The 12,969-nt window shown below is 34.7% G+C and overlaps 1 protein-coding gene across 3 annotated transcripts in view; it reads right to left on the bottom strand.

The window, feature by feature from the left end:
- Positions 1-444: 444 nt before the first annotated feature.
- The window catches only part of SLAIN2 (SLAIN motif family member 2), a 63,286-nt gene continuing 50,761 nt past the window's right edge, over positions 445-12,969 (bottom strand). For 2 of the 3 annotated variants that reach the window (XM_074348287.1, XM_010962588.3), the window contains 2 exons: positions 5,170-5,488; positions 445-3,531 (listed from right to left, as the gene is read on the bottom strand). In XM_074348287.1, coding sequence (XP_074204388.1) covers positions 3,465-3,531; positions 5,170-5,488 — 386 coding nt within the window. In that variant the 3' untranslated portion in view covers positions 445-3,464. Of the gene's footprint in view, positions 3,532-5,169; positions 5,489-12,969 lie in introns of those variants that run through there. The other variant, XM_074348291.1, reaches the window with a different exon arrangement.

The following is a 12,969-nucleotide window of genomic DNA, read 5'->3' on the forward strand; positions in this document are numbered from 1 at the left end:
ATGTGGGGAAGTAAACAGTGTGCAATTCTTGATTTTTGATTTATCCATAAGTCAAAGATGCACACAATCAACTAAATAAATATTAATATTTGGTTTGAAAATGTATTAATTTTTCCTCCTGGATATTCATATAATGAGAGTTATGAACAGGCTTTTGCTTCTTTCACATATGCTAGCTTTTTCTAACTAGGTATTAATTCACAACAGGTTAAAAAGTTCCAAGAACATACCAATTTCGAGTAAACTATAAATTTATCCCAAATAATCAGGACAGAGAGAGTACAACATGATATATTCCAGCCTCACGGAGATCAAGTCTGAAAGGGCAATATGATTTGGCTTTGTGTTAAAAAAAAAATTAACTGGGAATTTATTATAATCAATTACAGTCAACTGGCAGGAAGGGGGGCAGATCTTATCATACCCAGAAATTAATAAAAACACTTGAAAAAAACAAATATAAATTTAATAATAAACATTATGGTCAGGTTGTTTATTAAGGAGGCAACCACACATACAAGTTCGGCTATAGAAATGTTTGCAAATCAAACTTCATGTGATCTAAAAGGACCATGCGTAATGTCAAAAATGGACGCCTGTACATTCAATAAAAGTTAAATATACACAGTCAAGATCATTCTATAGTTATACAAACATCTGGGGACACATGTATCTAATTTCCTTTCAGAAAAACTTTTTTTTATAAAACTGATGTATTGAGATAATAATTTTAAAAAGTATCTGACAATTATGAATGGTCCCCACTATTACAAAATGTGATTTCCAGGGTATGAAAACCAAAAAAAAAAAAAAAAAGAAAAGGAAAAAAAAAAAAAAAAAGCCAACCCTTCAGAGAGTGTTTTATATTATACAAACAAGTTTTGTAGAAAAATGATCCAGCAAATGCTTGAGTTAAGAATATTTATATTTTTTCCAATTCTTTACACTTTTATTAACACACTTACAAAAAATAACATTCAAACACTGAAAAAATTAAATAACTTTGGAAGCAGAGCTCATAGCTTTCTGCTTACATATAAGTGACAATTTTGGGCTGTTGGCACAAAAAAATAATCAACATTCATAAAACCCTTACTACTATATATCAAACATAAGTTAAAATCATAGGCACTAGTTTATCAAATCCATGTTTCATCTGCAAGACTAACCACAGTGAATCCTTAGATTTTCCCAAACAGAAAAATTGGCAATACACAAAGGCTTTCTAGTAAAAAGGCAATTTTTCTCTTTAGGAAACCAAAAGCCAATAGTCTGTGGTAGTACAACAGCAGGGAAAATAACACTTTACCCAACTCAGGTCCAAACACATTTTAACAAGTGATGAAATATTTTAATAAAAAAAAATAGACTTTTTTTTTTCTGATGCAGCCATTTAAAAACAAAGTGAAATAACCTGAATATTCCTTTCAAAACTGATAATCTAACTTAAAAATGTAATGGGTCTTCCATAATAGAGTTAAAATTCCTTTTTATTTTCTTAGATTGCAGCATTTTTTTTTTTTTTGCAATGTTGCACTGAAAACAGACCTATTTTCTGTTGCGTATACATGGTTTTAAAAAGAGACAGTGGCTAGTTCTTCGACTCACTTAGATTTTTACATGAGATACCCCCCTACCCAAAACAGATGCTTTACCTTCTTCTGAAAAGCAACATCTTTTAGTTCATCATCATGTGGAATTCTGGCGCCATCCTTTCCTGATCCATCCCCATCACCCTCAAATTCAAGGATAAAATTTCTTCCTTGTAGTATACACCAAAATACATTAGCACTGGCAGTTTAAATCTCCTGCTGCTTTGTGCTAAATGAATGACTCCCTACTGGTCAAGCTAATAAGACTACCATGGTGTCCAGTCACAGCAAAACAGGGGTCTTGGTTTTAAAAGTTTTGTCATTCTCTCAAGCTATCAACCTCAATGCTATCCTGAATATTAAGCTTCCCATTTCTCAATTTCTTTTGCCAACTTACAGATATGTCTTTGACCAACAGGAAATGAACTTACATTCAAATCTTAAAATCCTTTAGTGACCCAAGTGCCAATATTTTAGAGCTGTTCAAATTAAATATTTAAAAACAGACCTTACCATGAAAAACAAGAAGCCTGCTGCAGAAGGAAGTTTTAGTCTGCTAATAGTTGAATAAAACCAAAATAAGTGATTTCCAGGATATACATAAGGGCCATCACAGAGCAAGTATTTAACAAGTTAGATTCGTATGCAGGCGGTTTCATTTGTTACCAAAAATGCAAAAATTGATGTTAGACAAAATCTATGTCAGCAGGGACAGTATCTTCAAAGGATGTTTCGCACAGTTACTCAGTCTAAAGTGGATCAGCTTAAGTAGGATTCAGCAGGCTATAATTTCCCACCACATGGCAGACTGTTGTGTCAGTTAACAGTAACAATACAACTGTCATTACCAGAGATTTTGTAAATTAAGTGCATAGATTTTATTCCACCCGCTTCTTGTTGCATGGTTTTGTTCCAGGTTGTAGTAAGCACTGAGGTGGTGTTATTTGTATCAAGAATAAAGACACATACTACCTGCTCTTTCCCACCATGGAAACCTGCTAATTAAAACAAGATCTCTTAGTTCTGTAACAGATAACAGCATGTGAAGAAGTTGGCTTCAACAGCAAAGGCTATCTTTCCTGAGCCAGGAGCTATAAAGTTTAGAAAGATTGTACAACTGATATTAAGCCCTTTTGGCAATCAAAACAAACAAAGAAGTCTGATGTGTCAATGCAACATGATGGATGCACGCGGTCATACTATCTGGCAGTGGTGATATGGGAGCTACATCCAAAACTCAAGATTAAACAAAATGATAATTTTTCTAATGAATCTGCAAAAATAATTTATAGAATCCTCCCAAATGTAGGCATGTTTTAAATCTCTAGCCCAGGTTTCTCCCCACCCTGCCCTCTTCCATCTCAATCTAGTTTCTTGGAGGACTAGTGAAACACTAGTGAAACATTTTAGATAATTAGTCAGAATATTAGTTCTCATTAACACAAATATTTATTGATACTATTTATACAGTAAATTAGGTTGGATGTGAAGTTTTGGATAGCCTGAATTCACCATTTTCTTGTGCACAAAGGTACTCTCTCATTTACAAATGGGCATTTCTTTGGCATCCATTAGTTTTTTGCCCAGATATTGGCCTCTGTCAAATATTTAAAAATCAACTTAGTTTCTATTAAGCAAAACTAAAAGTGATTCCATGGAGTGATTGTATGATTACCAAACACATCTGATGTTAAATGTCATTAAAGTGCTGCTTGATCATCTCTGTCAGTTTGTGCTAATTAAGACAGAGAGAGCTGGGATTTTATAAATCCCGAGAGTCTTAGCTGAACAGTCTGCATATAAAAGTTGTCTTTTAGCCTGGTGAAGGGGTATCCATGAAGCTGTGGACCTCTGCATTCTTGTCTTTGCTGGTCAATAACAGCCATCTTTCCAACTGTCATCTTTCATGCTACCATAGGTTTTAGGAGCTGGCAAGGATCTGAAATAAAGCAATTTTATAAAGTGATTTGCAAGGCATTATGGAACATTACCATGCTATCTTCCATATATTAATTTCTTTGCAGGGCACCACGATCCAATGTTCCAGGGGACTACTAGGATCAGAGCTCTCAAACACTTTTAGCACAATGACCCCACACTCAGCATTTCCACAACTTTCAAGTTTTACTGGACATCAGGTGACTTCATTCACCTCTTTTTATGAACATAGCTACCAGAGTAAGAGGAAAATGAGCTAGATCACCAAATTTATTACTTACTTATTTATTTGAGGGGTAGTTGAGGAATGTGATATTAGAGGTGGAGTGTCACCATCACTAGAGAGGCAGCATGGGACAGTGCTTAAAACAACTCTGAAGTAAGGCACGCTTGGAACACAGTTGAAGTACATGGTGAATTACTTAACCTCATTAAATTTTAACATCCTCCTCTAAACATGGGAACTGTAATGGCACCCACACATCTGGTGCTATTGTGAAAATGAGGTGCATGTTATCTAGCACAGTGCACAGCAGAAAGCTGTCGTGTTCTACTACTAATGTTACAATGCAGTATGTTCATCTTAGAAAAAAAGAAGTATGGGTAATTCAGTTTTAATGCTTATGGCACAAAAGCTTTTTCTCCCCCCATGCAAATAAATACTACAAGTTTAGTTAGATTTGACACCTAAGTTTACTGATGGTGGTAATCACATTCCTAGAAAGCACAAGATTATAGATACATGGTTCCCAACATGGTTAGGCCCAGAATTACCTGAAGATTAAACAAACAAATAAAAAAGCATACCCACAGATTTTGGGTTTCCTACCAGATCTATTTTTTGTGGATAAAAGTTAGGCCTCTATATTTACGTAAATTCCACAGAAGATACTGAATTGTAGCAAAGCTTGAAAACTACCCTCTTGGATTATATACTCAGGCTTGGTAGCTAGAAGTTTTATTTAAATCTCACTCTAGGTTCTAATATGCTTTTAATATATTTATTGGTTCTAATATGCTTTTAACATATTTATTATTTAATATATTTATTATATATTATTAAATATATTTATAATAGTAATATACTTGTTTGATACATTTATATCATATATAACTATTATATATAAAAATATTTTAATATATTTATATATTACTCAATATATTTAATATATTGAATATTATTATATTAAAAATGAAGAGGGGGAGGGTTTAACTCAGTGGTAGAGCATGTACTTAGCATGCACAAGGTCCTGGGTTCAATCCCAGCACCTCCATTAAAAAACAAATAAATAAACCCAATTACCCCCCAAATTAAAAAATTAAAATATATATATTCAAAATGAACAAATATCACAACCAAATGGAGTGGTTCCAACAATTTTTTTCCAGGGTTTTGCCACGATGCTTAATCATGTTATTTTTAGGCATGTGGGCAAATTTAATCTGAACCAAAGTGACATAATACCCTAATGTCCCAAGTGAGAATATTTTTAAAACAAGAAAGTAATGTTTTATTCAAACTATATTAAGACTCTAGTGGAAACCCACTAGGACTCTTTCAAATGCAGAGATGAGGGTAATTCCAGTCTACCCGCTTTCCTATGCTCCAGGATGTTGAAACAGAGCATTTACCACTTACCTGCGAACAGGCTGTGCAAGTTTGCTGCGAGGCACTGGTATACCCCCCGCAGAAGGGGCACTAGGTCTGGGCAAGCCACTTCTCATCATGGTTGTCCCTGCAGGTCTGGTTAAAGTAGTGCTGTTGATATTGCTGGGAGGATTTGCTGGGACTGTGTTCTGAACCATGGGAGGCCCAGGTGAGGAGGTGGTTTGCATAAGTTGTGTTGTTTCTTGGCTACCAGGAGAACCAGAGCCATGGTTACTAAATGCTTTTACTGGTTGCCGGAGAGCCAAAGGAGATGGTGCTGCAGGGGAGCGGAATTTGCCTGGAGAAGGTACTGTAGAATAGCAAAGAAAAATCAATGTTTTCAGTGGAAACCAAATGTAAGTGAAACCACTGCTTTCTATTACACTTGATGACTGGGCACCAGTACATCTGTATTCACAACAACTCACCCTATAGGAATGCAAGGAATAAAGAAAATATCTGGGATTAGATGATCATTGGTAGGTCTTAAATAACCAACTCCTCACTCAGAGGACTCCAACTATCCTTGACAACAGTGTTTTAACTAGGTCAGCTAGAAATCAACAAGTCCAGAAAAGGCACCATAGCATTCTGTTTCCTGTAGCAACCAACCTGAGCTACATTCTTCAGGTGAGGGAAAAAAAAAATGCTGACTACTAGAGGGTTCACTAGAATTTGAAACACTTTCTCCTCAAAGCAACATTCATGTAAACATGTGTCAAGTATCTGGTGGGTGTACCTCCAAGTCCTGTATTATCCATAGTGTAACTCAGTATTTAGAAACTAAACCTGTTTCTATTGTTGTGCTTCACCAAGTAGGGAAGTTACAAATCTAGGGGTTTATCAAAAGGTATATGAAGTCACAGGATAAAGATGGTACATTCTTTTGGAATGTCAATTCTACTAAGTGGCTAGTTAAAACACTTGTATTAAAACAAATGATACATGAAAGAATTAAATGTACAGTTCGCATTAATTTTTAAACCAAAATAAGACTTTAAATAAATTTTATTATTGTGGTGGTCCCTTAGCATTACAAGTTCAGATCTCCTGAGGGATACATTCATCGTTTTCTGTTTATTCTATTTGGATAAATCACTTCTAGAAGGATATCAGCTTTAGTTTCTTCAAATACCCAAATGCTACATACAATGTAAATAAAAATATTACCTTAATATCCTTTACTTAACAAAGAACTCTGGGGTGGAGTTCAGAGTGAATGGAGTCAGGCAGAGAAGGCAGGAGAGGGCAGGGTAGGGGGCGAAGGAGAAATGGATCAGAGTCACCCTATTCTCTCTCAACTTCCATTAGTTTGCTGAGAATACGAGTAGAGCAAAAGCTTGAGCAAGGGATTTGGTCCTAAAACCATAGAAACGGGTTATTATGCACACAACTTCATTCTCCTCATATCTACTAATCTGTCTGAAGATTAAGTAACAGTAAGGCTCTACCACAGTATCGGAGAGGAGAGCAAAGAACGGATGAGCCTGGCAACTATCTTTCATCTGGTGTCTAAGAGAAAGAAGAGGGGATAAACCTTAGCTCTAAAACTACCAAAGAGCGAAAATGTATTTTGTACCTTCCTTTCAATAAGGCTTTTTGTACATAGCCTCCTTCCTTGCTAGCTGATCTTCTCTGTATTTTGTCTGATCAAAGTCCAAAATGTCAGCACCTCCACACGTAAGATACACTAGGACCCAATACTCGATGTGTTCAAATTATCTCTGCTTGATCCCAAAACCCTAGTGCTATGATTCTCAAACTTGACTGTGTGCCAGAATCCCAAGGAACTTTAAAAAAAAGAGAAAAGAAAAAGGGGTGTGGGGTGGGGGAAGGAAGCCCAGGCATAACCCCCAGAGAATCTAGTCTGGAATGGAACTCAAGATATTTATTTTAAAACCACCATAGGAGCTTCCAATCATGCTGACAAAAATGGGGGAGGGGCTTACCCTCCTGTAATAAATACCTATAAAACTGGATAAAATACATGGAACAGTTTTCAAATATTGGACAACCGGCAATACAGGACTATAATCCCTGAAAAAAGGAAAATAAATGTGATGAGCTCTATTGGTACCCTGGCTTTTTCAGGGGGTGAAAACAATTTGTGAGAGAGACTTTAAACCAACCATACTGATAACTGTATTAAATGTAAATAATAATTACTCTAATTAAAGGGTAAATACTCCCAGTATGGACAAAAAGCAAGAACAGCATGCTATCTAAAAGAAACACATTTCAGTTACAAAGACATAGGTTAAAAGCAAAAGGATAAAAAAGATACCCCATAGAACACTGATCATGAAAAAGTTGGTGTTCACAGTATCAGAAAAAAATTACCACCAGAGATAGAGTTCGTAATGTTAAAGGAGTCGATTCAGCAAGAGGACGTAAGACTCCTAACTATGTATACTCCAAAACAGATACACAAAACACATGGAACAAACTGACATAACTGAAAGTAAGAACAAAAAAAGTACAGAATTAATTAGGTATTTCAACACTCCTTTCTCAGTAAGAGATGAAACAAATAGGCAGAAAAATCAGAAAGGGTACAGAAGACATGAACACCACCACCAATCAAGTTGAGCTGACATTTACAGAACACTCCATTCAATCAGACACTGCTCAATGTCCATCAGCAGGTGAACGGGTAAACAAACTGTATATCCACACAACAGAATACCACTCAGCAATAAAGAAGAGAAAATTGCTGATACAACAAGAATGACTCTCAAAAATTAGGCAAATACAACTTATGGTAACTAAACCAAATCAGATATTTGCCTGAGGTCGGGAGGACTGACTGGGGGGGAGGGGGAAACAATCATCATACCAAGAACCAGGAAGATTTTAAACTAAATAAAAGAGACAATCAAGAAATATCAACAAAAGATGACAGAGACGCTAGAATTATCTAACAAAGATTTTAAAGTAGCTATCATAAAATTGCTTGAATGAGTAATTCCAAACACTTGAAGCAGAAATAGAAAGTCTCAGCAAATAAACAGAAGATACACAGAAGTGGGAATCAAATGTAAATTTTAAAACTGAAAACTGCACTAACCAAAATAAAAAACTCAGTGAATGAGGTCAATAGCAGAATGGAAAGGATAGTGGGGGGAGAAATCAGTGAACTGATAGAACAAAAGATATTATCCAATCTAAACAATAGAAAGGAAATAAACTGGAAAAAAATAAAAAGAACAGAGCTTTCAGGGACCTGAAAAGACCTAACAAGCCCTAACATTTGCATGTCACTGGAGTACAGGGAGGAAAGGAGAAAGAGAGGACAAAAAGTACTGTGAGAAATAATGATCTTCCATATATGAACATTTCCCATAGTTGGCAAAGGACATAAACCTACAGATTCAAGGAACTAAGAAAATACCGAACGAGATAAATCCAAAGCAATCCATGCCAGGACACATCATAGTCAAACTTCTGAAAACTAAACAGAAGAGAAAACCTTGATATCAGAGAGAGAAAACACCTAACCTATAGGGGGAAATGGATTCCAACAAGAGCCGATTTCTCATCAAAACCAATAGAGGCCAGAAGGAGTGGCACAGTATTTTTCAAGAGTTGAAAGAAATGTCAACCCAGCATCTTATACCTAGAGAAAATATCCTACAAGAATTAAGGGAAAATCAAGACATTTTCAGACAACAGAAAACCAAGATAATTTGTGCCCAGCACACCTACCCCCACAAAAAACAGCTAGATAAACAAAACGAAAATGATAAAAAGATGGAACCTTGGAATATCAGAAAGGAAGCATGAACCAGGTAAGCAAAAATACGGGTAGACACATAGGCTTTCTGAGTTTTCAAAGCTATATGTGCAGGTTGAAGAAAAAATTTTAATACTATTGTAGCTAGAAACATATTATGTAAAGGAAACATTTAAAACAATTATAAATGAAGCAAAGTAAAGGAACATGAAAAAAGGTAACGTTTACATACTTGACTTGAACTGATAAAATGATAACACCAACAGACTGTGATAAGCACATATGATGTTATATATACATAATGTAAAGCAACCGCTACAATAACTATGCAAATATGTGTACTCAAAAACACTATACATAAATCAAAATGGAATTCTAAAGAATATGCAGGTAACCCACAGGACAGCAGGCAAAAGAAAATAGAGAAATGAAAAACAAAAAACAAACAGAAAACAACAAATAAAATGGCAAACCTAAGCATATCAATAATTACATGAATGTAAATGGTGTACCTACACCAATCATAAGACAGAGATTTGGTAGAAATGCATTTAAAACATAACCTAACTTTGAGCTGTCTATAAGAAACTCACTTCAAATAGAAAAATATAGGGAGGTTGAAGTTAAGGGATGGAAAACATGTGCTAACAATACAAAAGGAAAGCATGATGGCTATATTAGTATCAGATAATTAAAAAGAAACTTACCAGGGACAAAGAAGGATAATACATAATGAAAACAGGGTCAAACTACCGAGAAAACCTAACAATCCTAAATGTGTATGTACTAAACAAAAAAATTATAATAATGTGAAGGGAAAACTTACAGAACTGAAAGGAGAAAGAGGCAAATCCACAATTACAGTTGGCACTTCACCAGCCCCCTCTCAACAACTGACAGAACTAGACAGAAAATCAGCAAGGGGATATAAGAACTCAATATCACCACCAACCACAGGATCTAACTGACATTTACAGAACAGTCCACTCAACAAGAGCAGAATACACATTCAAGTGCCCACAGAATATAAGCCGAGATAGACTGTACCCTGGTCCATACAGCAAACTTCAACAGTTTAAAAAAAATTTGAAATTACAAAGAGTAAATTTCTCTGATCATAACACAATCAAACTAGAAGTTAATAACTAAAAGGCAACAAAAAGATGAAAAAAATCACTTGATAGCTGAAACTCAACAATATATTTCTTAACAGAAATTTTAAAATACATAGAACTAAATAAAACTTAAAATAGAAGGTATCAAAATTTGTGGGCCGTAACTGAGAAGAAAAGTCTTAAACCAATCATCTAAGTTCCTACTTCAAAAAAATCTAGAAAAAGTAGAGTGAAATAAACCCAAAGCAAGCAGAAGAAAATAACAAAGAGCAGAAATCAATGAAATTGAAAACAGAAAAATCAATGAAATAGTTCTTTCAAAAGGACAAGTAACACTGATGAGCCTGACAAAAATAAAAAGGAGAAAAAACTACCTCAAATTACCAACATGAGTAACGAAGTGGGAGGGACATCACTGCAGACCCTGAAGACATCAAAAGGATCATAAGGGAATACTAAGAACACTCTCACACACATTAATTTAACAATTTAGATGCAATGGACCAATTCTTCAAAATGCACAAACTACCAGGACTCATCTCATATGTAAAAGATAAACTGAATGGCCATATAGTTATTAAGGAAACTGATTTTGTAACTCAAAACCCTCCAAAAAAGGAAACTCCAAGCCCAGATGGCTTCACTGGGAAATTCTACCAAAGGTTTAAAGAATTAACAACAATTCTATATACTCTCTACCAGAAAACAGAAGAGGAGGGAACACATCACAGTTCATTTTATGAAGACAGTCTCACTCTGATACCAAAATCAGAAATAGACAGTGTCAAAAAAGAAAACTGCAGACCAATAACCTTCAAGGAATATAGATGTAAAACTCCTTAACAAAATGTAAGCAAATACAACTCAGTGATATATTTTAAAAAATTACTTATCATTATCAAGAGGGGTTTATTCCAGGATGCAAAGTTGGTTCAATATTTGAAAATCTATCAATGTAATCCACCACAATAACAGGCTAAAGAAGAAAAAAAATCTCATCAGCGTATCTACTGATGCAAAAAAGCATCTCACAAAGTTCAACACATACATATTCATGATAAAAATTCTTAGGAAAACATAAAATAAGAACTTCAACTTTATAAAGAGCACCTACAAAAAATCTGTAGATAGTACAATGATGAAAGACTGAATGCTTCCCCTCTAAGATGGGGAACAAGGCAAGGATACATGTTCTCAGCATTCTCATAGTGCTAGAAGCTCCAGCCAGTGCAGTAAGCAAGAAAAGGAAATAACAGGCATGTAGACTGGAAAGAAACTCTCCATGATTGTTAACAGAAAATCCCAAGGAATCTAAAAAAATGAAACAAAACAAACCTTCTAGAAATATTAAGTGAATTCAGGAAAGACACAAGATGGAAGATTAACATACAAAACTCTATTGTATTTCTCTACGTCAAGCAATTAAATGTATGGAAATAAAGATTTAAAAATGCAACCACTGTTTGTACTACTACCCCCCCAAAAAGAGAGAAATTAATTTGTAGATGTAAATCTAATAAAACAAATCTCAGCAAATATCATAGGTTAACTGTGAACATCAAGTGAGTAATGTGTTGGTAAAATGTAAAATATTACATGAACTGTAAGGCATATCATATACATGCCTTCCTTATCTAAGGAATATGGTGCCTTTCAGCCTGCTGCAGCTCAGTTCTCTGGAAAGAAATTCAACCATGCCTCTCAAGGCAGTCTCCTAAGCTGTCTTTATAAATTAACTAAAATATAGGGATTAAGTAAATTAGGCTCTATTGTCAAACTAATTATGACAGTATGCTATAATTTCTCTTTACTCATTTTGGATTATTGAGAATTACACTTGAATCAAGGCACAAAATGAAAGAATGTCACCTGCTCCAAGCAAGAATTAGAATTCTATTTATAAAACCGACAGGTGACAAAGAATGTTAACTTTGGTGTCTAAGTCATCTCTCAAATGGAATGGTGGGTGATATGAAGACTCATAATTTTAAAATATTCATTTTTGTCTTTCAATAAGCATTTAATAAAAACAACAAATTTATTTTCAAATTAAGGTTTAGATAATTCATCAGGCAATTAACTCTAAAATGAAGAGACTGAGTAAACTGTGTACTGTTTTTAGTTTGATAAATATTCACTGAATATGAAATGTCTTATAAATAATATATCCCAATATTAAAAACCATCTTACAATATAAAAACACACTTCAAGTGCTTGTCTTCAGTCATATGTCAGCCAAACTGTAAGTTACATTAATTGTGTAATTTTTTAAAAGTGTAAATATAGTTTGCAATAAAAATACACACATTGACAAACACTGGCCACCATGACTAATGGAGAGCAAAATATTTATTAAAATATATAGGCCATTCAGTTATTTAACAAATAAAGACTAAGGACAAAAGTACTTCCTTGTCAACTATCTGTTACTGTATAGTTAGTTACAGCATCCCAGTTGTTCAGTGGTCTGTGTACCATATATGATGGCAATAGGGTACTGACATAATAAGACTTTAAAATAATTTCTGGGTACTAAAGACCACAGAGATGAAATGAGTATGAGTCTCTCATTACAGAGTTAAAGAATCCTTCCTGAAGGAGTTACTAGTAACTACTCCAAACGTTCCAGTTTACAGAGAAGGAAAATTGCCACAACCACAGAGAGCAATTGAGTGAATAAACAGGAAAGTCAGAGGTTGAATCCAGGTCTCCCGATTCCCAGATTGGTGTTCTTCACCAAGAACGAAAAGAGAAACACCTCCAGGAGTAGAAATTAAAATGTCATTTTTACCATTTTAATTTTCAACTAGACTCAGAAAGTTTATTTGTGGGGCTACTATCCTATGCAGGTTTCATAAATATGACACCAAGACATATTAAGTTTGTATTGGCTGATAAGTAATCATAAGAAAAATAACAAGGCATAGAAGCCTTTGATTTCT

This window comes from Camelus bactrianus, chromosome 2 (assembly GCF_048773025.1).
Source record: "Camelus bactrianus isolate YW-2024 breed Bactrian camel chromosome 2, ASM4877302v1, whole genome shotgun sequence".
In the NCBI taxonomy this organism is placed as follows: Eukaryota; Metazoa; Chordata; class Mammalia; order Artiodactyla; family Camelidae; genus Camelus; species Camelus bactrianus.